The sequence below is a fragment of the Anopheles moucheti genome, chromosome 2, assembly GCF_943734755.1.
Source record: "Anopheles moucheti chromosome 2, idAnoMoucSN_F20_07, whole genome shotgun sequence".
NCBI lineage: Eukaryota > Metazoa > Arthropoda > Insecta > Diptera > Culicidae > Anopheles > Anopheles moucheti.
The window spans coordinates 54343204-54371142 of NC_069140.1; the positions used below are offsets into that span (position 1 = coordinate 54343204).

Below are 27939 nucleotides of genomic sequence, written 5' to 3' on the forward strand. Positions count from 1 at the left end.
TGGAGGAACGCAAGGGAAGTGCCACCAAACCAGTGCCGGTTATTTATAGCGTGACAGTGATGGCTCACTGAACGCAAAGCACCGAGGCGGAAGACGTCCGGATGAAGTGCCATACGGTGTCCTCGAGCTCGATCGGTAGCAACACTGTGCTCTGTGTCACGTGAAAGTCACATTCTGCTCAAAACGCCGTCCATCCACCCGGGACGCAGCTGAAGTATTCTCACGGCGTGGAAAGCGTGTGATGCAATTCACTTCTCTAGTGGCTACCCTCCCCCTACAGCCGGTCTCGTGTTTGACAGTGCACTTTACTACGGTTAGGGTGTTGATTTATTATCCCAGCAACTAGCTACCCACCAGCCGTGCTTTTGTTGCCGTACGCGTGAAATTGTTACTAATCTTTCTGGTAGAACACGGTTTGCCTATCACCTGCACATGCAACGCTGCATGATGGATAATTTTAATTAATCGTCACCGTTTGTCGCACCGTCGGTTCGATGTGTGTTAACTGACCATCGGGTAAGACACGTTTCACTCACGTTACGCGCACCGTGCGGTTCTCGTGCAGGGCGTCGGACACGCCGGATGCTGCATCCCTGGTGACATGTTCCTTTTCGGCCGTACTGCAGATGATTATCATTAGCGGTGTAGGCGTGCACCACACATAAACTTCTTGCTGGTTTGTGTGCACACACACCTTCGGGTGTACGAAAATTGCAGAAGCAATCGAAGAAAGGGAACCACAATACTCACGATCGGACGATCGGACGGTTTTGCTGTGGCTTTGGCTTGGGGGGAAGCAGCGCAGTAGAAGGTCCAGTCCGGGAATATACAGTCCGTCGCAGCGAATAGGATTTGCGGCTGTGTGATCGGATGATGTTAGGTAGGGGAGAAAGGTGTTGGGGTTTGAGAAGGGGGAGGGGGCACTGTGAGCGGGCCGTTTGCCCGAGAGCAACATCGTACGATCTTGCGGGGCCCAAGCCTCCAGCGCATAATGGCGAATGGAGGGGTAGAAGGTGAACGGACACACGCAGAAAGCAATAGGGGAGCATTGCCGGAGCCGGAGCCGGGGCACACCAAATGGTCTGCACGGTGCGCGCGGTGTGTATGTACGTACGAACGCAAGGTTTAACAACTGATTCAAATTCAAACCCGCTAAGACCCACCACCCGACCCGCCGTTAGTGTGGTGGGACCGTGTCGGATAGGGCCTCTCTCACCCCGTTCGAATCGGATGTTGGTTGGGGGCAATTTTATGTAACGAAGGCAAACGAAACGGTGCTAATGGCTTCTGATCATGACTGACCCCGTCCCTGCTTGTCCCTTTCTCTTATCCTCTCTCCCGCTTCTCCCCGCCCCACGAAATCACCGTATGAAATCGTCTTCCATCGAAAGTTTCTTGCGGTATGTGCTATGGTGCTAGATCTTTTCTAGTACGGGAACCGCTGGGGAACCAACGTTTTCCTAATCGAGCCACTGGAGCCAGTAGCCAGCGGTTCCCATTCCGACCGCGTTACATTAATTTGGCAAATCGCACGTATGCGCCAGAACGCGTGGCGTAAGAATAGTGCTCGAAGCTAGTATAACCGTGCTCCCATCTAATCGTTTGGGGGTGATTTTCCTTTCCCCAATTGTGGCCGATTTTCGACACGTTTTCAACCGGAATGCCCATACCAAATAGCTAGCCAGCGGATCCAATGCTGGTCTAGGACGCGAGCGAGATAGTGCGAACCGGTCGCGATGTAAAATGGAGAGAAGCAAGCACACACACAGAAACACAACGCAGAAACACAAGCGGGGGCTGGCCGTCGAGCACACCGGTGAGCGAATGAACTGCCGAATGAACCGTCGGGGCTCCCGGCTTGAGATTATAAATTCGATCCGCAGGCCGGCCGTGCATTCATTCGAAACCCGAGTGTCTTCGAAAGTGTGCGCAAAGTGCGTCGGTCTGAGCCCATCTCGCGTCAGTCAGCAATATAGCCTACGGGAAAGGTGAAAAAGGATTTGTGACATCGTGTCGTAGCAGCGTCCAAATAGAGGAAAGTCGTGCAATAGACTAAACAAACCATCACGGAGCGTTCGTGGATGACTGCGCTAAAAAAACGGGCCCTTGTCAAAGCGATCCTGTTCGATCCGGTAGTATCATCGTGTGCCGCCATTCGGCTGACACCTAACAGCCCCATTGTCGCGTAATAGCAGTGGTTTAAGCTCTGCAGCAGCCATCCTTTATCGGCAAACTGTGTGTGTGTGTGAGTTTTTTTGACGTCAGCAGCAGCAGCAGCAGCAGCAGCAGCCGTGTCAGAGTGGCAGCAATACATTTTTAGGTCGATGATTGTGTGTGCGCTCGGGTTCGATTTGATTGATTGAATCGTGTACGGGTGCGCGGGTTGGCTACCTCCTCCTCCTCCTCCCACTAGAATTGGACCACCCCAAACCAAACCAAACCACCGTTTAATGTCAGCTCCCGGTGCAAACTGTTTATCAGCGTCGCAAAAGCATCATCGAGCAAGTAGCAGTACCATCCGCAAGCTGGCGGCTACCATCATTACGGCCATCACCGCCGACAGTACTTGCCCGAGAGCCATCGACGGTACAATTGTGGAGCGATCGCACTGCTGCTAGACGAAGCGCGTACCCGATCGCGTATCGATCATCTTTCCAGCGCGAGTGTGTGTGACGTGTGGCGGAAGAAAGCAGTGAGCTTTGTGGTATAAAGTGTGACAAAAAAGACACCTTTGTTCGAAGATCCACGTGTACGCGTGTTCCAGCGCCTATTTACCCAAGATCACACGATTCGAGCATCGGAATTGCCGGTAAAGCGATTTTCGTGAAATAAATTCGAACCGGATCGATCGACACACCGTGCAAACAGTACGCGCCTAGCTCCAGCCAGCCAACCAGGCAACATCATTCCCGCACACTAAAGACGGTCGGGTCAGCACGACGGCCACGCCGGCAGTAACGCAGTTCGTCCATATGTGGAGCTTCGGCGAAAAAGTGAACCTTTCCGAATTAATGTTGCTAAATGTGCTGATAAAACATCTCATAAACTCAAACATTACATAACACACGGCGTGTGGTGTTAGTGTGCAAGTGTGCGTGTGTGTGCATGCGTGTGCGTGCGCGTTTAACTTTTTTGCGCGAGCAATAGTTGGTCTGTGCTACCTACTATATACGGGGTGGTGTGGTTTGTAAAAAAAACACAGCAAAAAGGACGTTAGAACGGGAAAGTCAAACGAAAAATCATTCTGATCGTTACGGAGAAGAGGGCATCGTCTCTGAAGTCGGGAAACGGAAACACAACTCGTCTAAAGAAAGCTGAGCACATAAAGCGAAGCGTGCGAAACGACGTACAACCGGAGAAGCGATTGTGGCGCCAGTCTAGTTGGCGTGCGCTAAAAGAAGGCTGGTGCTACTACTACTACTACTACTACTACTACTACTACCGCTACGGCTGACCATCCCATCTGTCGAAGTTGCTTCATCATTTTACCTATCGCAAAAGGAGAAGAATAGGAACGCGGAACCGTGTGGAAGAATTGGTACCTTGAGCCATCTACGCCAATACGGAATACGAAAGCCGGCAGCAAAGGAAAGGAGACAAAACCGAGAAAATTCGATCGGACACTAATTTGGAACAGATTTACGCTCGTCGTTGCTTTCGGTTCGATTTTACTTTTCGTTCGTCGATCATCATCTGATCATCTTTGGGAAAACACACTGAACACTGGTTGCCGTTCACCCCGGGGGCGATCGCGCTTCCATCACGATCTAGACCGAGTAGAAACAAAGAAACGGCCCACAACCTGCCCAGAAGTTCCAAGAAGTTCCAGAGACTCCTCGTCAGATCAGCGTAAACCGCGCAATACAACCACCTCCAGAGCGCGAGGTGAACTTTCATAGCGGACGAGACGAAAAAAAAAGAAACGCGAACGAATACGATAGAAAGTAAGTACTTGGGGTGGTTAAAGACTTGTAACGTAAAGAAGAGAAAAAAAAAGCTAACCAGAGCACACGCGGCGCCCTGCGTAATGTAAGGTTTAGGCAAAATCTAACGAAACCGCAAACCGTCGTGTGTCCGTGTAATCAAGCCAGCGTAAGAATATTTGGGTCGCAGCACGGTGGTGCGCGAGCCATTCATTTTCCTGGCCGGCCGGACCCGATCATTGTTCCTCGCGGCCGACCCCATCACCGTTTTTCCCCATTTAACCTTTGGAATTTGCTTTTGCTCGGTACAGAGTGCACCACCTAACCTCGCTGCTGCCGCGCTGCTGGCCTTTGCGAGGCACGCTGTGTCAACCGGCGGCGGCGGCCGTGTGTGGCATTGCTTTCGGTAAATTTAGACACCCATCCCGCGGCGGCGGCAGCGGCGGGCCAGCGACGAACCATTGCTTTTCACCCATAATCTCTGTTCCACATTGGCTTTCACCCGTGGCACAAGCGCTTGAGGAACACGCGGAAGGCAAGCAGCGCCCAGACACACCCGACGACCGTTTTCGTTATCGGTCGAGTCATTCTGGGTGTATGGGACGATTACACACGGTGATGATGATGTCACTCGAGTGCGTCCCGATTGGCCGATCGCGCACCGTACGCACACGTTACGTTGGCGCCACGATCATGGCTGATAAGACGAAATAAGGTTTCCCAGGTTTCCGCTGTCGAAAGTGTGAAGCGAAATTCACGTGTTTGTCATGGCAGATGACAGAGCAACGAGGAGAAATACATCACCGGATGCTAGACGATAAACGTCATGTGTTTCCGCCGTTTTCTAACGGCACCGCCGGTGATGGTGATCGGTTCTCTAAAAATAAAAATTATCGCAATGGTATTTGATCGCACAGGGCAGAACGAAGCAAATGCAGAAATGGAATCGACCTTTGAACGCTGGTCCGTTCACCCACATTTCCCCAGGAGGATGTGAGTTTGGTACAACCTTTTGCACAACCGTGGCCACGTGACATCGGCCAAAAACTGAGTCTTTCAACCGTGTCTTTCAACAACAGAAAAAAAAACCGCTCGGTTCACCGCTCCCGTTTTGTTCATGGGGTTGCACAGTCGCACATGCAAAGGTGTCTGATGCAATTCCGAGCGGAATTTCTCATTCCAATGAACACACCAGAGCGGGGCCCTTTTGCTGTTCCGGTGGCAGGGCGCGTTTTGTTTCTCTCGCGTACGATAGCGTTCATTAGCGATAGAGCACGATGCTGCCGCGCGTCCGCCCTATTCGTGGTGGTGGTGGCGAATAGTAGTAACAACAAGAGCAAGCAACCCCACCACACACAGGTGCATTACATCCGATACGTTTGATTCTCCCTCTGAACACTACTCCCTGCCTCTATCGCCACACCGGCCCCAGACAAACCAACGTCGCTAACAGCTGATTTTCTTTCTCTCGTTTTAGTTTGCAGACACGATGAACTTCAAACATTTGCTGATGCTGGCAGTGTGCCTGCTGCCGCTGATGGTCACCCCCGGTAGTGGCCGTGCCGTCGTGTTGGACCCGGACACGGCACTAACCGCGTCCGCCTCCTCGTCTGAAGGTGTGCGGGCGGACGGTGGCCGTGCGATAAGGCCCACGTTCGTCAAAATAACGGCCGCACCGCCGGCACGTGTTGCACAGATCCGGGGTACCACCGTGGAGCTGGAGTGCGAAATAATGGGATCACCGACACCGACCGTCCAGTGGGTGCACGGAAGCGGCCAAACAGCCGATGTAAGTGATTTTCTAGTCGTCTTTTCCACTTTTAAGGTGTGCTTTTTTAACAGGACGTTCTAACATTTCTCTCTCTATCTTTCGTCTCAATGGTCACCAATTTCAGTGGGAAGATATCAGCGTGAACGTTATCTCGGAGGACAACCCAACGTCCGTAGCACGCGTGGTGACACGGTTGGTGATCGATCGTGCATCGCGTGCTTCACAAAGAACGTTCACATGCATCGGACGTTCGGCCGGCCAGGAAGTTAGCTCATCGACCGTCGTTCACCACGTTGACAGCGTGTCGCATCTGGGCAACTTCTCCGACATGCCGCTGCTGCGCCCATCCGGTGCCGTCGATTCGATGTTCAAGAACTTGAAGGGAGCACGCATCACGCTACACTACAAGACGCTGTTCGAGAACATGGGCTCGACCGTGGTATTGCCGTGCAAGGCAATCGGTCGCCCGCTGCCCGAGATTACTTGGCTGAACGAAGAGGGTAACGTGGTCGGCAGCCTGCAAGATCCCCGGTTCCGCACGCTCCCAACCGGCGAGCTGATCATCACCGGACTCCGGTGGGCCGATATGGGATCGTACACTTGCGTAGCGAAAAATGTCCTATCGAAAGACGAATCGGAAACGTTCGTTTACCCGATACGGCCTAACTAGACACCTAGCGTTGTGATTGTTTTCGATACACCGATACAATCGAACCGGGGGGGTTCAACCAGGGGGCCGGTCCCGGCTAGCCACGCACTAGAATCTTCCGTTCGGCTTTAATCACGCCGTTAATGCATCGGAACATGGGGAACTTACGAAATAAGGAACAGAGCGCTAGAAAACAGGAAGAAAAAATGCACAAAAAAATTAAGCACATTAAAAAACAACTTATGCCATATACTTAACTTATTTAAAGTTGCACTATTAGAATCCAGCCTACACGTACACACCCTACCCAACCAATTCAATGTTTGCACCAGCAACCAACTTAACACACTCGCGGGCGAAGGACTCGAAGAGCCTTGGCGTTTTTTTAGCATTGCAATGCATTCTCTAATTTTAATTTATTTTAAAATATATGTCCTATTTGATGTAACGAGAACTTATTCAATGTACGTCACGTGAAAGCACCATCCTTCAAGCTCTCTATCATATGTTTAGTGTGAAGATGTGCGCTAGTACCGATGAGAGACGAGCCAGAACCGCTAGCCAAATTCAATGTAGCTTCCAGGCGACCGCGATTAAGCATCAGGAGCATCTACAACACCATTCAACCATGTACATATATCGTCGTCGTCATGTCTCGCTGTTGTTACAATTTGATACGTGCGCGTACATACTACCGTCTGTACACGGGTAGGCTTTAAGTCACTGCTTCGTGACCGTACTAGTACTAGGCTAGGCCAACTTGGAAGAACAAACGATGTTTGAAATGTTCCACTTCAGACGACGAGCTGCGGCCCTATTTGGCGACGAGCTGCTATTTGGCAGACAGAAACAGTGCTAGCCGGTCAGAGTGTGCTGTAGCTACTGCAGAAGGTATAAGAATGCATTTCCCGATAGAGAACGTCTGAATGGATGAATAAAACTTTTAATTAAAAATAAAACGATAAAGCTTAATGACTTCAAGTAAGTGTTTTTCTTCTTCTGCATTTAACGATTGGCTGGGCCAACTCCATCTAAAACTTCACATTGGTTCACATGGTTTACTCATACGTGCGGTAGCTGAAAGTCCGCTGAAGTTAGTTCTGAAATGGTTGTACGGTGCTTTACTGACTTACTTATTAGGGATCACTTGGCGGACTACGGGCGATCCGCTGTACGATAGTGAGTTTAACGTACAGCTCTTATAGTTCATCGTTGTGGCGGCTCCTCCATTGTCCTTCCACACATACAAGCCCAAACATCCTTTTGAGCATCTTCTTCTCGAAGGAGTCTAAGAGGGTTTCGTCAGTTTGGACAAAGGCAATGTCTCAGACAGCGGCGGATCAAACGGTAGGCGGAGTAGGCGGTCGCCTAGGGCCTCGCCGTGTTGGGGGCCCCAAGAAATGTGTGTAGTAGTTGTGTACATAGGCCCAGTCTCCTATGGTAGAGGGGGCCCCGAAGGGTACCACAAGTGGCCCCTGGCGAAATTTGAAGTTGGGACAAAGCGAGCATACACAATTGGAAGTAACATTTCTCGTCATACATTTAATACAGCTTTATTTCTCGCATAATGGCATGAATGACGTCTGGCTGTCGGTGTCACATTCCTATCAAACACATTAGAGTGTGTGGGAAAAGGCAAAACGGATCCTGCATCTTTTTCGTATTTTGCGCCATTCCGTCCGTCAAAAATGCTTCAGAAACGATGGAAGTTTTGGTTTCCGACACCAAGAGAGCATGATCAACGAAGAGGTAGCACAATTTCCGTACCATGTGGTAGCATTTCATTTAGCTGTATCCTTCCCTCTAGTGATCATAGCGCTTGATCAGTCAACTGATCTTGCATCTCTTTCCGTTCGTCCAAACAGCACAGCGCGTACCATAACTATACACAAGTTTATTTTTATGCAAATAATAATGTGGACTATTTATTGAATATATTTATATATGGAATCCTTTCAAACCCCCGCACATTCCATGACGACATGAGATATAATTATTGCGAAATAATTGAACAATAAACAATACATAATGTCTTCGGAAATAGTGGCACTCCATGTTTCCTACCTAATAATTAAAAAACTTACCTGCTGTACAGTTATGACACGCACTGTAGGAACTGGATGGATGAAATGAGACGGAGGATTCTCCCCACAGTAGCTGAGCTATTTACTCTATCGATCGCTCTCCCGAGAGGGCCCTTGTTTAATAGTATGTGTAACTAATAGCCAATCGTAGAAGATCTCTAATTGATCAATAGCATCACAGTGACTGATAACGTGAGCAAACGGCATGTACAAACATGGCGGATCCTTGTGCGGATCAGATTGATGTTATCTCCTTCCGTGGATGCTCTCTTGGTGTCAGAAATCACAAAACCGGTCGCTTTTGGCGAGTACGATCGCATACGTGGAGACTTCGACGTAAGGAAAAGCGCTTACAAATAATATGCAATGGCGACTGAGATGACCGTGTGCTCCTCTAGCTGTTGTGAGCTGGACACTAAACACTAACGGTGATTAATTCGTTCCATTTTGCTCTCTATTGTCCCCCGACAAAGATTGTCATCAAGAAGAAGAATAACCATGTGGGAATGTGGGAGGCAAACAGTACCGCGATACAATCTGCTGATATATGTGATATGTGATATTAACATCTATTGTACTGCTGGGGCGGCCCGGTGGCATGATGGTAGCGGAGCCGGTCTTCACACGAACGGACCGGACCAAAATCCCATCCGGACCAATCCCCCGTAGCAAGGACTGACTATCCGGCTACGTGGTAAAATAAAGTCGATACGGCCAAGGCCGTTCTAACGAAACAAAAAAAAATTTGCACTGCTCTTTATCCGTATCGTCGTATGCTGAGCGGTGTCCACGTCCTTCGGGCACCGGCACAGCTCAGCTCGCCGGTATATTCATGCAAACTATATACTCAGTACATAATCGCATGCAATTATGAGGCGCAAACAGCATCTGTTGGTCTTCCTTCTAAACGCTTTTACGTACGTACGTGTTTATATGAAGTATTTTGTGGACAGTGTTTTTGTGTGTTTAATAAAAGTTTATTTAAAGTTCGATCTTCGGATTCGTGGTTGAGTTGAGAAAAGGGATCAACGGCGGATCAAACGGTAGACGGAGTAGATGGTCGCCTAGGCACACGCTGTGTTGGAGGCCCCAAAAAAAGTGTGTAGTAGTAAAAGGTGTATACATAGGCCCCTCTCCTTATGCTAGAGGGGGCCCCGAAGGATACCACAAGAGGCCTCTGGCGAAATTTGATCTCGAACTACCCGTGGGATGATTGAAAGGGAGTTCAGGAACCTTTAGCTTTGCCTCATTTCAAGGACCTCAATGCCCCATTTATAATTCCGCCCTGGGAATTGGGAATCCCCTCCAAGGGGAGTGATCCTCCACTGCGATCTACATACTACCACGTTGGTTTAGCACGGGGCTTCATCGGCATGAGGCCTCCCGCAACCGCTTAGTTTGCTTACCGTTAAACTCGCCACTGGTTTAATAATGGATTATTATACTAATTTTTTACCTCACAGTCAGTCAGTGGGCTGCGAGTGAGATTCAGCCCATGCCTTTAGAAGTACTGTTTGTACATTTTGTTGCAGAGTCTAGAACAAGAAACTGTGATTAAGGTACATATGACATATTCGGATGATGATAATTTTGCATACCTGGTTTTTGCTATTACATTTTTAACGTTTGTCAACAGTAATACAGTAAACAGCGAAAATAAATAGTAAATTTCATAAGCACTAGTTACAATTTCCTATGGGGTGATCAAACATTTATTAATAGAATCCATGTATAAAATATACTTTTAATGCCAGAGATTCAATTCAATCATCTTGCAATCTAAACCTTTTAATAAAACTCTCCAACGATTCTGATGAAAATATTTCGTTTCAATTGTTTCGATTCTTCTGAGTAGTAATTCATTCATATTCATTGTTCAAAAATATGTATGCGGTAATATTGTTTTATTTTTGTTTTTGTGTATAATTATGTGAGTAATTTGTAAAGTTCGTTTATCATGCTTCTTACAGAATCGGTGCAATTTCTTCTCATTAGCCTTTTCTTATCAGCGCCAACAGATGTCATCTGATTGATTATATATATGTGTGTTCTACTAATAATAAATTAACTAGGCTTGGTGTAAACAAGAGAGTCGATCAAATTTGATCTCATTCTGCTCATGTAAGAAACAGTTTATCATCCAGCATACGGCAAAACAGAAGGAGAACGTGGATGGCGCCTGCTAGTTTTACAGGTAATCTCATATTGTCGGATAAGACTGGGACATGCCAGTCCGACAATAGAGCTATCAATCTTCTAGATACACCCAAGTCGAGCGAGTTCTTTCGGTTCAGTTCGCGCAACTTCAGTCTAAAGCGTGAGTTTTTCCTCGCATTATTTTGTAGAGGATTGTAACCATAAAGTACGGACACACTGATACATTGAGTTTGAGTGACGTAGATGATTGGCTGACACATATTAGTGGTACACACACAGAAAGCCACTACCTTTGTACCTGCTAGCGCGTGCAGCGTTAGCAAGCAGTTTGCTTAGTGAACTAAGAGTGGATGTTTCCGCCAAGACTAATTGTAGTGCGTACTGTCGATTGACCGGTTGGTGGTTTTCGATCGTTCGTTCGGAGCCGCTGTGTTTCGCTGCGATCGGTTTGCATCGTTGGTGGTAGCTCCAGCGCGGCTAGCTGCGGCAACAATGGAAGGCAATATCCGGCCGGCGCTCCACCAGATTTCCGACTAGATATTGTGCGTCGGACTGTCTATGAAACGATGCTTGGTGCCTGTACGGGCCTTGCTGCAGGACGCACGGCGCAGCGAACTAACGCTTCCGCTAAAGCCATCATGATCTAGAGATTCTGATGAAAATGCTACGTGTTAAAAGTGAGATGGACGATACATCCGTTAACCCAAACGGAGCGAGGGCAAACGCCATCGCGGAGAGGAGCGATGTCGTTTGGAATTGTTTGGAACCGAAAGATTATAGTCAGAAAAGTGTAAACATCGCAAATGATGAGAACGCCAAAGAAAATGGTACAGCGACATCGGGAAACAACATTCAAGTTCCGCAACAATCGGGATGGATTCGCATGGAGAAGCATTAGAAATGGAATAGAATAGAAGAGAAGAAGATAAGATCAGAGAAGAAGAAGACAGAGAGAAAAAGAATCGGAAAGCAGATAAGAGAGAGAAATAATTATGAAAACTTCGTTACAAATTTTAGAGAGTTACAGCGTTAAACAGCGCCAATCAGTACGATATGAAATGCAAACACAAAATTGACCGATACGCATGCTCGAAAAGGATGAGGCTTGTAAAAAGTAGTACAAAAATAATTCAGCACTGACGGTAATATCGATACACTTCATTAAATTGGTTACCTAAATCGTTACCATTCATAATGTTTTGACGGATTGCAAACAAAAGAACAACCTAAACAAACAGAGTTCATTTGGAACGAGAATTTAGCAACGTAGTTCTGCAAGCATGCGACGATTAAATGCAACACTGGGATCGGACTGCTGTGTGATATAAATCATATACAAACAATACGAAAGAGGTATAACACAACAATAAATAATATTTTACTAAAATAAAGTGCGATATGGCATCCGGATAATTTTTTTTAAATACAGCTGCTTAAATGCTGCTTAAAAGCTGCTTAAAAGAGAAAAATAATTTAAACTAATTGCAATGCAATCGATAAGAGCTTCGCTCAACTAGATCTCTTTTTCTTAACAATTATCTAGGTCTAATGGCCATGAGGTTGCTCTAATGGCTTATGAGACTATAAATATGTTGGTGTCTTAAATCTTGAGCTGACGGACTACGAGCGTTGAGGTGCTGATTGGTATACAAAACAGGTATTAAAAAACTGCGGTTTAGGCTCCTTGGCGTTACGACCTACTACTAGGTCATGCCTGCCATTTCTGGCTTACTGGACATATTTATTTTACCACTGACGCCGGCTAGTCAGTCCTTGCTACAGACGATTGGTCCCCGGATGGGATTTTGGTTTGGACCGTTCGCGTGTGAAGACCGGTGCCGCTACCATTATGCCACCGGGTCGTATCTTGGTGTAAGAATCAAGTATTCTGGAAATTTCCTAAAGATAGTCACAGAATAACGCAGAAATTTGAGGTCTCGGGAATTAGATTTGAGAGTCTAATTGGTTGGTTTTTATGTTTTCCTCAACGCCCGTAAGTCGACTGCTTCGAACATTGATATCCTGTTGTTGGTTAGTCTAGACTCTACAAGATTATATTAAAGGCTCTACACCCAAACTCTGATTTGCACGTAGATTCGATAACAATGTTACTCATTTAAATCTTTAGAATTGCTCAGGCAATGCTAATACGTAGCCTGTGCCATCTTATATAGTATATATCTTTAAACACTGCTAATGAGTAATGGTTATAGCTGCCATAGTTTTCCATATTTTGGTACTACACGTAATGAACGTAAATTAAAGAATAAACCACTATGATAACATTTGTAACAAATATTGTCCTGGTAAGATACACAAAAATGAATAACATCCCAGGTTCATAAATATTTCTAACATGATGGCAGAGGCACAGGTACTAGGTATGTTAGCAAATTGTATGTTTTGTTACGTGTATCGGTCAAGAGATCAAATTCCTCTGTAATCGAAATAGAAAGAAAACACAGCATGGGCTTACGAATAAATACACGCACACACACACACATTTAGCGTCGAATACTACTACAGCAAGGTGGCGATGATGACACAAGTATGAAGAAACAATTGGATAGTGAACATTGAAAAATAGATTAAAACGCACGAATGGCACCCGCCGAATATGCTTGCATGAAGGAGTGGTGTGTGGTTGGCCCACGGTCAAGATCAACATCGATCAGAAACTAATTGTTGTAATCGGTGAAAACAAAACGTCAACATAGTCAACATAGCATATAGTGGTTCTACAGAAAATGATCCATACAGCGAGTAAAGAAGGACCGCAGCCGCTGGTAGAAACTGTCCGACCAGGGCATGGGACGGTTGTATTCGTTGCTACCGCGGCGAGCGGGAACACATCGAGAAAACAGCGAAACGGAACCAAAACAGAGGAACATCTCGGACTAGTATTAATTAGAGGAGGAACCTTTGTCTGTCGGCGAACCAAGAGTGAGACTGCTCAAACTGGAGCTGAGATTGTACGGCCGCGGAGACGGTGGCATCGGGGTGGTTTCCTCCACCGGGAGGCACGTTTCCACCATCGCTTCCAGAAAGTTCACGAACAGCTCGGACGATTCGACCATCATATTGTACTGTTGCGGTTGCCGAAAACAAACAAGAAAACTTATGTCAGTTACATTCGTCCACCTGTTGCGCATCACTGATTGTACCTTGGTGAAGGGTCCTGCGAAACGCCATAGCCCTCCGAACCCACAACTTTGCAGGAAGTGCAACGGTTGCTGGCTGGCGTCTTCACTTGCCAGCATGTTCTGTATGATGCTCTGCACCGAAGCCAGCACGATTTGATCATTCGACACGGATAGGACATTGTTCACCTTCTGATCCAGTAGTGAGTGGCTGCGAAAGGACGAAAAAAATGAAACAAAACATTAAAATTCACTACGAGGCAGCAAGTTGCACCACAGTACACTCACATCACAGGGAAAACTTTCGGAAATACGATTGACCCTTCCGCAAGGTACTGATAGAGGACGCGTGTTTCAGCCTCGTCGGTAGTGTACTTCACCAGCGTCGCCAGGACCGTTAGCACCAGCGCCTGCGTGGACGAATCGGGTAGCACCTCCGGATCGAGCAGTACGTTTGATTCGTTCGAGACCGACGACCGTGAACCACGTTCCTGTTGGTTGGGTGGGAAAGGGTGACAAAAATGGATTAGACGTAAGTGAGCATAAAATGGCCGGCTTCCAGTCAAGCGAAACTATCGGTGTAAGAGATATGCGTGATGTGCACATTTACGAGTCCCGAGTTGTGGGTTTTATTTCATTGCTACTGTTCTTGTAAAGCACGCGTAATAGATGTAGTAGAAAGGTAAAGGTGACAGCGTGGTTCGAAAATACTACCTGTATTTACTAGCTTACTACCTGTGTCGATTGCTACCAATCGATACCCTAGACGGCATTCGAATTCTTTAAAGGCATACAAAGAGAAAAAAAGAGAAAGACAGACAGACAGAGTGAAGGAGAAACACAGAGAGAGAGAGAGAGAGCGAGCGATAGACTTAGAGAACTCACGTGGAGGTACAAATGAAGAAATAAATAAATCCTACATATAATATCAACACACAGATAGTTATACTTAATCATAAAGAACGGCCAGGCCGTATTTTTGCGATGTTTGTACCATCAACATTGAAACAAACATTAAAATCCTTTAAAATCATCAATAAAAAATAGAAGAGTATATGGAACCCAAAAAACAAAACAAAAATACTAAAAAAGTGGACCTACAAAATTATTAACCGCCATAACGATGACAAGAGTAACTACAAAACATGTCACAAGTTCTGATATGAAAGGGAACAGCTCTTCATAGACAACGGAAAAACAAAAACACGAAAATATTACACGAAATAATACCGACAGGTGACCGTGATACGCGATACAATTGTGCACTAGAGTGTAGATGGGTTATACCTACAGAATATTCAGGCGAGAACAAAACTAGGATGCTTGGATGTTTGGAAAGAGAAGGATTCAAAATACCATACACAGAGTGTAAATTTGCATAAGGGTGTGAATCATCTAACAGGGGAAGGTGTGGAAATTTATATGTGTCGATGGTTTGCTTGCTTATTATTATTTTTTTGTTTTATTTTTGTTTTATCTTTGGTTTTCTACATTTCCAGTACCTTCTGGCGATTGTCAATCCGCGTTGATTTACCCAGGCGTTCTTTGGTTGTTGGTACAGAGAAGGAGCGGTGGGTTTTGAACAGCATTCGTGCAATCTTTTGAGTGTGTAATTTTTTTTGTATGTATTCAATATTGGACGGGAGTGATGCACACATGTAAAACCAAAATTTAGTTTTTGAAGAACAACAAATAAAATAAACATCCAATATCAATCATCATTAACCCGAATGTTTGCAAGAGTGGCAGCAAAACGAAATGGAAACAAAGGTAATAGTCGCGTGTTCAGTAAAACAGTAAAGTTTGTTAGTTTCCAAAATAGTGCAATCAACATTTGAAACAGCCTCATGTAAACGTTTCCCACATAATACGAATTGGCACACATCACCATGCATAGAGAAAGGAGAAAAGTATGAAAAGAAAAAAAGAGAGAGAGAGAGAAAGAGAGATAATGGAAGAGTGTCAAGGGAATAAAAAGAAAGTATAGTAAATTTGTGGCAGTATAACGAAATTTAGAGAAACCAGATGACAAAGTAGACACATATAGAGACACGTAGATAAGAACGATTTAGCAAAAAAGAGAAGAAAACAAAACAGTATCACGATTTAGTGATTCGTAAGTATATCGTGGAAAGGAAAAGAGGAAAGTATCATTTAATCAGATCATCATTTCGATACAGCAAAAATACGTTTATCACATTTTTATCGATATAACCCGTAAAATCATGATTACACAAATAGTTAAAAATAATCGAGTAAGGTAACAAATAGAGAACAAGTGTTGTTCGTATATTTGTGTACATTCGGCAAGGCAAAATTTTGATATAAGTCGATAAAGTGCAGTTGCATGATGTGAGCATGAACATATGTTATGTTTGTATAGTACGATTCGTGTTCAAAGTATTGGCAAATGGTACACATTGTACAGAATCTCATCGTCGAGTTCCGATGAGCATTGGAGCAGATTCATGGTGAGACAAAGAATGAAAGGAGAAAAGAAAAAAAATACCAAAGTGATATGCAATAAAAGCGGAATAATAATAAGTTTGTAAATTAGATTATGTACGGAACTGTTCAACATCTTTCGGACACGCATAGGATCCTATTGTTTTTACAGGGTGACTCCTATCGAAAGAAAATAACAGTACCAGACACAGTGCACATTTATAAGAAGTACTTTTTTTTAAATTGTATTAAATTTGATTTCATTCTCAAATTTGTTGTACATCGCTACAGGTACCATTTACACCTAACGATCAATTATTCTTTGTATAAGTAAAGCCTTAAAGTTGTAAGTTGAGTTAATATAATTTTGATTACGTGCGCTTTTTGTGGAAATCTCCTGTATTAAAAATAATGAACACAGCATACAAATGCGATAAATACCCATTAGTTATAAAATAGTACGAGGCACATATTTACGCTGAACCGATAAATTGTACATTTGGGGAGGCAAAACATTACAAAGAGGTTATTCAAACACAACAAAAACAACGACACATATTTGCATTCGCCCACATACGCACGAACAGATGGCATGTTGGGCGGAGAGAAACAGATTGATAGATACATTGATTACTTGTTGCATAGCATTACCGGAGGATTTTAAAGGACACAAACGTGAAACGAAAGGACTTGCTTTTAATTGTACATAGCACGGATTAAAGTAGTTGTAGTGGTGGTGGTGGATTGTAATGGTGGATTGTATTCGGTGTTGAAGAGTAAGAGTAGAGTAGCAAAGTATCCGAAATAAGACAGACTGACAAGATGGATGCGAACAAACGGTTCGGGCGTTCTTACTTTGATCGATGATATGTCTTGCAAGCAGTCGACGATAAAGTTCTCGCTTTCGTCCTTTGTCCCTTGCTTTGCCGCATCCCTTGTCTGCTCGGCAGGCTCTTCGTCCGCTGTCGGCATGGTCGGCACCGTTCCGATGACCGGCGGAAGTGGAGATGTTGGCGGTGCGGGCTGACCGCAGGCAATCGTGTGTGCGACAGCAGCAGCAGCACCGGTTGCCCCGGCAGTAGCACCACCAACATGTGCACCGTAGCCGTACGTCGGCGTGTGGCCCTGATTGAGCGCAATCAGTTTGGCAACGTTCGGGTTTATCAGAACCATCTGCCCATGATTGACCGGTTCGGACGAGGAGCGGCGGTTACGAAAATCGTGCCGCTGGCTTTGGTATGCACCGACGCCAATGGACGCAGCCACATTGGCTGCGTTAGCGGCAGTAGTACTAGCAGTTGCGAACGTACTACTAGTCGTAGAAGAATTGTTAGTGTTGCTGCTGATGTTAGTAATGATGGAGCTGTTGTTCAAATTGGGCATGCCTATGGTGATGGAATTTGAAGTGTTGCTGTTCATGTTGATCATGTTGTTGTTGTTGTTGGTGGTGGTGGTAGTGGTGGTGTTACCGTGAGTAACAAAAGAGGAATGACTGATCATTCCCAGGTGTGGATTGTGCGCTGAATCAAGGCTTCTCCAAGACTTTCCTCTGATTACCACCGGTTCCTATAAAATCGGGCAAAATGCGAAAGGGAGGAAGGCATATTGTTTGGTGTGGAACACTTTTTTCTTACACATTCTGCGTAAGCTTGTTAGCATACGGCAAATAGAGCGTTGAAATAGGAAGGTATGAAATCAAAGTGAGAAACCGATCGTCAAAGATGTATGATGTGAACACAGATAAATTTTTGACAATGTATTGGTATAGAAAAGTGTATCAATCCACGTGTTCTGTGGTCGGATCATTAAATAGGAAGCTTTCGTTAGCCTCACATTGAAACGTCCCTACAGATTGAATGAAATTGGCGTGTGTTTTGTGCAGTGTGTCTCGACTATGAGTACGTCTTACAAATACATTTATTCAACACACTAGTAGTTACTTAAAAAGGTGGTCAGAATAACACTTTCAATAGGACATAAGTCATAAAATTTGTTTCAAATATTACCCGTGATCAACAGAAGGAAAGAAGTAACTACTCCACCCACAATTCCTATTTACAAGATCTTACATATACACATCGAAACAATTTTTTGAAGTGCACGATGAGAATAAGTGATTAATAATGAGCAAGGTATGATAGATGATTCTAATGTATGTACAATGAATCGTATGTACAGCAGCTACCGAAGTTACGTAAAACCGTTCAATTATTTGCTTCACGAACAAACGAACAAATTTGATCTTTAATAAAAGGTATTAGAGACATAAATTTTATGAAATAATAATTTTTAAAAATTAATTGTTCAACAATAACCATCAGTAAGCTTCGAATCAAAACCATTCAAACGACCGGTAACAACCAACGGGCAGTAGAGATTAAACCATTAAATCTACTTTACAATCAGATTGCTGTAGAAATAAAATTAACTCAGCTATGTATATATTTGAGTTGTATAATTTTACAGTGACAATTGTGAGGAAACGAACAAAGGGTCAGAGGATACACATTGCAAGATGAATTTCCCCAGGGTTTAGATTTGTGTTTGGATAAATACTGAAGATTGGTAGCCGACCCAAAGGACAATCTTGGCATTAGCGAATAACTTTGGAGAATCAATGTAGTTTAAATACATAAAGGTACAACTTGATCAGGACAATACGATTAAAACGCATTTCAAATACTGCTCTTCCTAGCCAAAAATATCCCGGAAATGGAAATGTGAAATTTACGATACAAAAGAGGGATAAGCGGTTCAAACGAGAGATAAACGGAGCAATTGAATACGTCTGGCTTCATGGGTAAAACTATAGGAATCACATTCAGTCAGCCATTGAGGTCTAAAGACGAATAACAGTTGTAGATTCATGTAGAGAACAGTTGAAAGAAGAAAAGAACATGATATACCAGCGACTGACAAATAGTAGTCAGCATTTGCACTGGGCATCAACGAGAACATTATTCTTTTCAACAAAAAGTATATCCGGAAAACTGGATAATTAATAGAACTAGTCGCCAAATTATTACGACTAATAAATTTACATCGCAACTTACCTGGTGCTGCTGCACTTTGTGAGACTGGCGTGCATACTGGATAGCGGACTGATCCAACATGTCCCAGGATTTTTGACGCCGCACGCTATTACCCCCGGATGTGCTAGAAGTAATGGCACCCGAGCCACCGGTTAGTGGTCCACCGCCGGCCGAGTTTGGTGCTGACGGATCGCTACTGCTGCCACTGCCTGAATCACCAGAACCACCCGACTCCACAGGCCATCGAGGAACGGTGTGTTTTACGTGGCATCGCGAACGTACTTCTTCGGAGAAACAAACGAGCGCTAAAGTCGTGTCAGAAACAAAGATCGTATTTCAGTGCAGGGTACTAAGGAATGCTTTGTACATCGAGTGTAATTCTCACCAGTTAAGTAGGCGACGCTGTCCGGCGTTACTTCGAACTTGTCACGCCGATGAGGTTTGGCAATAATTCCCAGCAACATTGTCAGCACGCGTGATGTCCGAGAGACGGTAGTTGGTGTGGGATGTCGGAAGCCTTTCAACAGATGTCCAACGAGCGCAAAGTGAAAATTGGACTTGAACGACAAACCGACGGCATGGTCAAGCTGCTTGAAATGCCATTCCAATGGCTCCCGTGTGGCCATCATCACATCCGCTATGTTCTGGTTGTCAAAGAGCTGCTGCGAGTTGAGCGTGTGAAGATTCTGCTCAAGCAGTGCCAATCCGGCTGCGTATAGTGTAGATTCGTCCAGTTGCAAAACGCTTACCGCAACCCAAAACAGCGCACGATGAATGGGCGATTCTGGTCGGAGAAGTGGTTGCAGCCGCGTGAGGCACATCACTAGTGCTTCGAGCAAAATTATATCATTGAATGATTCGAGCGCTTTGACAAGAATACGTAGCAGTTGTTTAACGTCCTGGTCCGTGACGCTCTTCGAAATGCATCCAAACACAATGAGTGCCCGAGGCTGCAGTGCGGGATTGAAGCAGAAAGCGAAGCTTTTTGCCAGTGACGTCCACGTTTGCAGCCAATCGCAGTCGGGAATATCACGCATGCAGGCTTCCATAATTTCTAGTAACGCTTCCGTGATTACTTCCAGCGATGGAAGAGCGAGACGCTCGCGATCGGCCGGGGGTGCCTGGGATACGCGTTCGTTGCCTAGCCATCGATCGTTGGGATGACGACAGGATGAGCGGAAAGCGGTTACAGCGGCAGATTTTACCTTACTGATGCCGAATAACAGATAGAACTTTGGCAGGGAAAACTCATCCAACGACAAGCGCAACACTCTCTGAGTTTCCTCCGAGAAGGACGGCTTAGTGCAGGTACATAGCGAATGGATGATGTTGATCACGAGCCCATGAGTCGAGGCTCGCATCGACAGTGAACCGGTGCAGACAAGAAACGTAACTGTGTGGAACAGGTACGGGAGATGGCGTGCCACATCGAGACAGTTGTTGAACGACAGCATCAGCAAGTAGCGCGCGAGGATTGCAATATCGTCCCACATCATGTGCTGCTCGAGGTACTGTGTCGGGGAGTGACACGTTTTGTCCATCACGCGGCAAAGCCGACCAATCACCTTTTTTGCCACAAGCTGAACGTTTGCGGAAGCAAGTGCAACGGCGGTATCGGCCATTATTTCAACCTGCGGCGATCCGAGTCCAGAGCTCACGGACTTATGGATGAAATTGTCCAGCACCATATCGATCAGCTCCGGGATCTGCCCAATCGAGCCCCAGATCTTTGCCTGTATTGAGGGATACATTTCCTTCTGCTCGATCGTGAGATTGATCAACTTCTCGAGAATTAGTGCCACTTGCTTTTGGCGTTTGCCTTCGTCCGATGGTTTGCAGAAACGCACCAAATTCGCTAACCAGGGCGTCATGTACTCGAGACACAAATGTTTCAATTCAATAGTACTGCGCTGGAAGCCCTGGATGCACTCTTCAAGGAATTCCAGCGTCAGATGTGGCTCGTTGGTTGCCAGTGTTTCACTTACCGATTTAATAAAGATCGTGTTGTTCGACGGTATACAGAGCCCCTGCGTTTCAAGTAGCTGACCTTCAATCTTCAAATCGAAGGTGGCCGTTAGTGCGCAAAGTTGATTGTATGCGGCTGTTCGAAGATTCGGATCCGATGAACCAAGGTTTAGCAGTGCCATATTCAGTAGTGTTCCCGGCACATCCTTCGGGCGGATCTTTTGATGCACTGTAACCGAGTCGGGCTGACTGAGCTCCCAGCGGTTGCGGATGTGGATGATCGCCTGTACGATGTTATCGCAATCGTTATGGATGAAGCTTAGCTGCGAACTTTCATTTGCGATGGAAAGCGTAAACTGGTTGTCGTCCACCAGGCACACCTCCTCAATTTCCGATGCGTAGTATACATCATTCAGAAGTACCGAGTGAGCCAGCACCTTTGTCTTTTCGGCTGATGTAATCTGCAGTGCCGTTGGACCGACCTTTATCGCTACTTTTGTATCCTTGTGACTCAACTTGAGCGCATTATTGAACACTTTGAGATCTTCGTCTAGAGAAAGTGTTGCCCCGGGAAGCTTTTGTTGTTCGGGGTCAATCACATCGTTCAATTTTGCTGGAGAATCGAGAAAGATCAACTTTCGGCAACCCTTCAGCGGGGCGAGTATACGATCATGAAACTTTGTGTACTCTCGCACCCAAGAGTTGCAATTGTAGATGTAGGCAGCGTAAAGGTTCTCATACGCAACCTCCGGCAGAACGTAGAACCACTTTTGCAAGAATTCCGTACGGAAGCGATTGTCCGAACATGTATGCGTGAAATCGATCACCACCTCAAACGGTGAGTGACAAAAGGGTTTCAGCGTAAGAATTACGTGGTAGATGAGTAGATCCCCATTCGTTTCACCGATCTTATAACGACGGGCTATGTAGTAGAACACGGGATTGCCAGCCTTGCTCGTTCCCGCTTGGTAGAAGATGTTCATCGATTTCAGGGTTTTGAACTCTTCCTTCTCGTGCATCTGGTGCTTCACCATAATCTCTTCAAAGTTAGTCGACGACATGTCGATCGAACTCCAGCGGGCGTAAGATGAGAAGAGCAGATGCGAATCAACCGGTTTGTGTTCCGGAGGACCTAAATAAGCGAGCAGTGTAGCCATCTTATCAAACGGTCGTCTGCCAACTGCCTTGTGATCTCGACTACTCGACAGGTAGTCACCAATTCGTTCCTGGTGCGACCAGAGCAAACGATGCAGCGCAAGTACATTCGCGTCTGATATGAAGCTCATGCTGTGCGACGTTTGATCAACCGTTTCACAGTCCGATGCAATTTGAATGAAGAAACGCCGACCTGCCTCGAAGTGAGCGCGCAGGAAATCATTAAAACATAGCATGTGTTGCTCTTTGGAAAATTCCACGTGGTTGGCAATATTTTGTAGAATTTTGGACATCAACATTAGCCCTCGCTTGATTTGCGTCGGCACTTGTTTTCCAACGATTCCCAGTTCCTGGGGTGACACTATCGCTGGGTTGATGAAACGCAAGAAAATTACCGTACCCACGGCTCCGATATTGTTTTGCAGAAGGTTCGGGAACCGTTTGCTAAGCACCTGATACAAGCAGTGACACATCGAGCGAAGTTGCGGCGGAAACCTATCTGCCGAATTAACAATCGCATCAAAAACTTTCTGTGTGAGTGCAATCAGATTTTTACGATTCACTTCGATGTCTTCGGTCGGTTCGATACGGGCCGGATCCACCTCGAAGCTGCTCGTCGGTTCTTCCAGCAAAGGCCTAATTAGTGGTTCCAGCAGGCCTTGCAAATAGCTGGCACCGTAAATCTTGAAACAAAAGGCCATAATCTTGCTTCCGAGGGAATTTCCACGGAAAAGTGTCTGCATGCAATCCGAAACTTCGACTTCTCGATAGAACATGTTCCACAACAACGGTGACAGCAGATGCTTTGCATCGAACAGCGTTACCAGCACGCGCGCTAGTTCGTCCATTTGGGAGGTGGTAACTACGGAGGCGAGAGCCATCGCAATGGGCAATTCGCCTTTGTCGCTTATCATTGTTACTAACTGTACCAGCTGCTCGAACCTATCGGCCATCACAGATTCCGCGAGCGTATCGAATTCTGTCCCCTGTTGTAGAATCTGCGTCAAAACTTCCATAAACGCTGCACGAGTCTGTAGATCAGGATTGTACCCAAGATCAATCGAATGCATCAGACCCGAATCTATGTTCGCACTCAACAGATTCGACATTGCCTGAATAGTTGCGTTCCGCAGGGCGGTGAGTTTCCCGGCAGCCACTCTTGGCCGGGGAGGTAACAGGGGTGGATTATTCGTATCCTTATCCGCCTCTGATCCATCTACGCAATCGTTCAGTAGGTTCATGAACAGGGTAAAGTATTTCAAAAACAAAGCGCTCTTCGCATCCATTAAATCACCGCGATCCGACTCTTCTGGTTGTAGGGGTAATCCACGCAATAATGCCGCCACTGCTTCCATACATGCTTGATCAAGATCACGGGTAATTATCGTCACATCACCTGATCCGGGCGGTGCTATCTGGTGCGATGTACCCATGACCCAATCGGTCAGATATTCGACCAACTTATTGCGAAACTTCATTTCCTGCCGGAAAGCAAGATCATCCCGACGCTTCATCATCACCTCTACCAGTTGGCAAAGCTTGGTCTTGATGTGGATTGCATGTACGGTCATATCCAGATGCCGCACGTAGCGCACGATTGCAAGCATTAAATTTTCAATGCTCGTAACGCCGAGATGTTCCGCATTAGCAGGCTGATCATTCTGATCCTTACTTTGTCGACCATCCAGCACGGACTTCATAATGTAGATTGTATGCTCGATAAACTGGGTGTTGATATCCGTGACGACTACCTGACCCTGCTGGTCAAAGAACTTTTCTACAATCGACCGGATCTGATCGAAAAGGATTGGGTAAAGCTGGGCGGACATTTCCTGTCCGACAAGCTCCTTCACGTGCTTCTGGATCTGGGGCCCGAACTTTTCATTGTTGCACACAAGCAACCGCAGAAGTTGCCCAATGAACTGTGTTACGGGACAATACTGAACCTCCTGACTGCTGCCCGGCCCGATTGATGATACTAACGATCCCATGATTGGATGCATCGAGCCACGGCCCGAGCTCGAACTGGAAAGAGAGGTTGTCGATTGCATTAACGAAGGTCCCGCAGTTCCTAGCGGAAGATTGTATCCTTGGGCCGCCTGTCGTTGATTTCGAGGCTTCTGCAGACAGACGCCGCCGAGTGCCAGAAGAAACCATGTCATATTCGCCCATTCAGTAATTTGTTCTTCGAGATCATGTTCTGAGCTTTGGTGACTTGCGCGCCTTTTGCCCATACTGCGGTGAAATACTTCTGCCTGACCCTCTTCTGGTTTACCTTTAGGGTAGTTCTGCAATAGCTTACTCGTTACCTCCCAATTGCGAAATGTTTCTTCCCATGCCGGCTGCACGCCGTTTACGCAATGCTCAATCTTCCGCAACAGCGACATTATATTGCGCTGCAGTGTCACGCGGCCGTGTAGATGCTCGAAAAAGCTGTAACGCGATTCGGCATTCTGCGGAGATGTTAGTGTAGCTGAAGTATGCGAAAGGTCCTGATAGAGGTGATAGTTTGGTAGAATAAACCCGACCGTAAGCTCATCAGAGCCGGACCGTATTTCTGCTTCTTCACATAGCAACCCGAAGCAGGATAGCGATACCATCACCGCATCCAAATCAACGGACCATAGATACATGAAGAACACAACTTCGAGCTTAATATGTGCTTGTCTACATATCGCTATCTGGCTTCCAACGTTTGCGTAATCCTTATGCCTTTGCAGGAACGTATTTCGGCAAATCAGTATCTCGCGGAGCCACTTGAGAACGTCCGTGTAGTTGGCAATCTGGTGCTGAATTAGCTTTTGCGAAATTGAAAACAGTACCTGTGAACTCACATCCCAAAAAGTATTGATAGGAGCCTCCGGGTTCCATACTTCTATCTTATCTGGTGAATGAAGCGCTAGCAAAGCCTCCATCGCTTCCTGTGCAACGTCTGGCATGGTTGGCTGATGAACGAGCGATACGAGTCCGTTGATTAGCTCGAGCGTAGAACTTTGTACCTCATGGCCTGCCTTTCCGAGACTATTTAACAGCAACATGGGATCGGCATGGATGAGACGCACCATGAGCAACAGCAAAGCTTTGTGGGCCGGCCCTTCGTCCGGTCTTGTCAATCGGCTCTGGGCATCCTTTGATTTAAGTGTCAACGAGGTGATCATTCGAAGCGGTGTATGTGCGATGTAACCCTGGGTTGCCTTGTTTAGCGTATCCGTAAAGAGACCCCGTAGTTCTCCCGATCGGGCATACACAAGATCGATCTGTGGCCACCACGGTAACCGAGCTTGTGTGACGATCTTCAACAACGAGCTTACGATGACAAAGTGATAAGCTGGCGGAGAATTCAAACTGAGACACACTTTGAGCGCCTCGTTATTGTGCGGTTTTATACGAAAGCAGGACACCCAGCAGTCGATCATGAGATCGATATCCTGAAAATTGAAACCTTGTCCTCGCGAGAATGGTTTTACTGGATTGAATAACAGTGCCTTTAGGTCGTTAATTACGCTTTGCACGAGCTGAAACGTGACGTTGTTCGAATCATTTATGTTGATGTACGTGGACGCTTTGCACAGCTTCACACATGCGATAGCGGCCGATTCGGTTGATTGTTTCGAGGACGCGTGTGCCCCTAGTCCTTTCTTGATACCTTCCATAAAATGTTTCTTCTTTAGATGACGTGGTGAGCACGGAGCACCCGAATCGGCATTGACAATCTCCTCCAAAACCTTCGGGCTAAGTATTAGCAGCATTATCTGCAATGGCCAGACGGCAGCTCGTGCTTTCTTGTTTTCCGAATATGAATCCAGTATATCGAAAAACGTTTCGCAACATTTGCTTAACTCGTCGTTTGGGTTTCGCTGTAAGTCTTCGAACTCCTTTGGATGGAATTCTATCCAGTTCCAGAGCGCTTTTTCCAGCGAGCTGAGCAGGATCATGTGGGCAGACTTTTTTAATGATTTAAATTTTTGGATTGTTTCTGTCAGAAGTTTTGTCAGCCGGTGTACGTCTAAATCGATGTGCTGAATTAGCTCGATGTCACTGTAGTCGGGGTTCTCTTCCGCACAAGTACTCAGCTCTTGTAGACGCGCCGATATGCGATTAAATACCGCACCGAAATGATTTTGTGACAACGCAAACAGGACTTTCGATGCAAGTGCTTTTAACGAAGTTGCGTTTTGATTGTTTTCATTTTGAATATCTTTGAAAATAGGAAACAAACATATGTTACATTTAGCAAGTTTGGAAACAAACCATATTTCCTTTGCGTTTGCTACTTACCAATGAACTGACAAATTTCTCTCAAGAGTAGTTTCACATTCATGGCTTCTTCGAAACGTGCCGTATCCTTCGACTGGCCGGATAAACAGCGCTCCAGTGTTTCTAAGATTATGATTAGCGAGTCATAGCAACAGCGTTCCGGTTCATGACCGCGACAGGCAGGCGGTTGAAACTGTAAAATAATGAACTAGGCTCAGGTTCCAAGAAGCACTACCGAGCGGCCTTTTGAGAAATTAAGACCAATACTCACAATTTCGTTCACACGCTGCAGCATTTTCGTCAAACCGGAAATAACCAAAGAAAAGCGGTAACGAGAGATCTGTATCAAGCAGTTCATGGTTTCATCAATGCTGAGGCGTGCCTGGGTACCATGTGGTCCAGTACGGTAGGGAAGCTAAAATGAATAAAAAAAAAAGAAATTTATTTTTTTTAATGTATTATTGACTTATTTTAAAAGTATAATATTCTTCAGGTAAGTTGCTACTTCAACAAGAGATCATACACCACAATTATCCATAACTATTTCAAAGAGCCGTTCATTGATACCATTTCTCTCATATTACATGTGCGCATACTCCGAATAGAACAGATTTTCATTCATATTCCGGCCGTGAAGGACTTCCGTTCTCATGAACGAAACATTGTTTTGATATTAGAAACTGTTGCGCGGCCCCCAATTCAAATACAGTACCGGCGCGGTGGATCACCTTCCTTTGCGATCGAAAGAGAATATAAACAAACCCTGCCGCCATACAATACGAATTTCCCCTTAAAGCAGCGATTACAAGAGGTAATTTCCCCACTCTTTGCGGTTCAAAGGAGAAGCACGAAACCACGTGAAACGCTACAACAGTTCCATCAAACGCCGGACGAAAACAATAACAAACCGCCCGTACCCCTTCCGCGCACGCACATCCACAACCGGCATCCACCACAATGCTACCATGCGGCCACAGGTAAGTTCATTCACAAAACTATGCAACGCGCCTGTCCTGGCATGAAAGAACGAAAACATTTCCCACACGAAGGGAGACGCGCGCATGCCAGTTGATGGAACAGATTTTATTGATTTTTCTGCATCTTCTCCTCCGGTTACTGACAGCTACCCCTTCTAACACCCGCGCACCGTTTGTACAACCCACCAACTCGGGAGCTCCAGCAGCAGCCCCAAATGGGGCGCTGCCCTGCCAAATGTGCTACGGTGCATTTCGGCGTTGCGGGACGATTTTCAACATACCTGTTCCTCAAAACGGGCCAACAATGAGTTGGCCCACTCGCCCGGTTTTTGTGTAGCCATTTGGTGGTGTTTTCAAAGCTCGGTGGTGTCACTTTTCACATAA

General features: G+C 45.9%; 2 protein-coding genes across 2 annotated transcripts; one reads left to right on the forward strand and one right to left on the reverse strand.

Moving 5' to 3' along the window:
• The first annotated feature begins 2280 nt into the window (after window positions 1-2280).
• Window positions 2281-7309, forward strand: LOC128304127 (neural/ectodermal development factor IMP-L2). Its single transcript, XM_053041308.1, has 3 exons — window positions 2281-3944; window positions 5401-5712; window positions 5819-7309. The coding sequence occupies exons 2-3, from the start codon at window positions 5413-5415 to the stop codon at window positions 6362-6364; spliced, it is 846 nt and encodes a 281-aa protein (XP_052897268.1). The 5' UTR covers window positions 2281-3944; window positions 5401-5412; the 3' UTR covers window positions 6365-7309.
• Window positions 7310-10141: 2832 nt separating this feature from the next.
• Window positions 10142-27896, reverse strand: LOC128309300 (neurofibromin). Its single transcript, XM_053045660.1, has 11 exons — window positions 27837-27896; window positions 26850-26993; window positions 26600-26786; window positions 19587-26519; window positions 19223-19506; window positions 17025-17735; window positions 15227-15322; window positions 14013-14215; window positions 13749-13935; window positions 13505-13670; window positions 10142-11248 (listed from the first exon to the last, which is right to left on the reverse strand). Exons 1-11 carry the CDS (start codon window positions 27894-27896, stop codon window positions 11118-11120), a joined length of 9102 nt encoding a protein of 3033 aa, XP_052901620.1. The 3' UTR covers window positions 10142-11117.
• Between the last annotated feature and the right edge of the window lie 43 nt (window positions 27897-27939).

Bases quoted from the DNA above. Each gene is read 5' to 3' on its own strand.
- LOC128309300 (XM_053045660.1), bottom strand. From the start codon at position 27,896: ATGGCTACACAAAAACCGGGCGAGTGGGCCAACTCATTGTTGGCCCGT. The intron at 15,323-17,024 runs GTAAGAACGCCC...CACACTCAAAAG, and splicing joins AAGACATATCATCGATCAAA to ATTGCACGAATGCTGTTCAA. The intron at 11,249-13,504 runs GTTCCTCCTCTA...TTTAACACGTAG, and splicing joins TGGTTCGCCGACAGACAAAG to CATTTTCATCAGAATCTCTA.
- LOC128304127 (XM_053041308.1), top strand. From the start codon at position 5,413: ATGAACTTCAAACATTTGCTGATGCTGGCAGTGTGCCTGCTGCCGCTG. The intron at 5,713-5,818 runs GTAAGTGATTTT...CACCAATTTCAG, and splicing joins GAAGCGGCCAAACAGCCGAT to TGGGAAGATATCAGCGTGAA.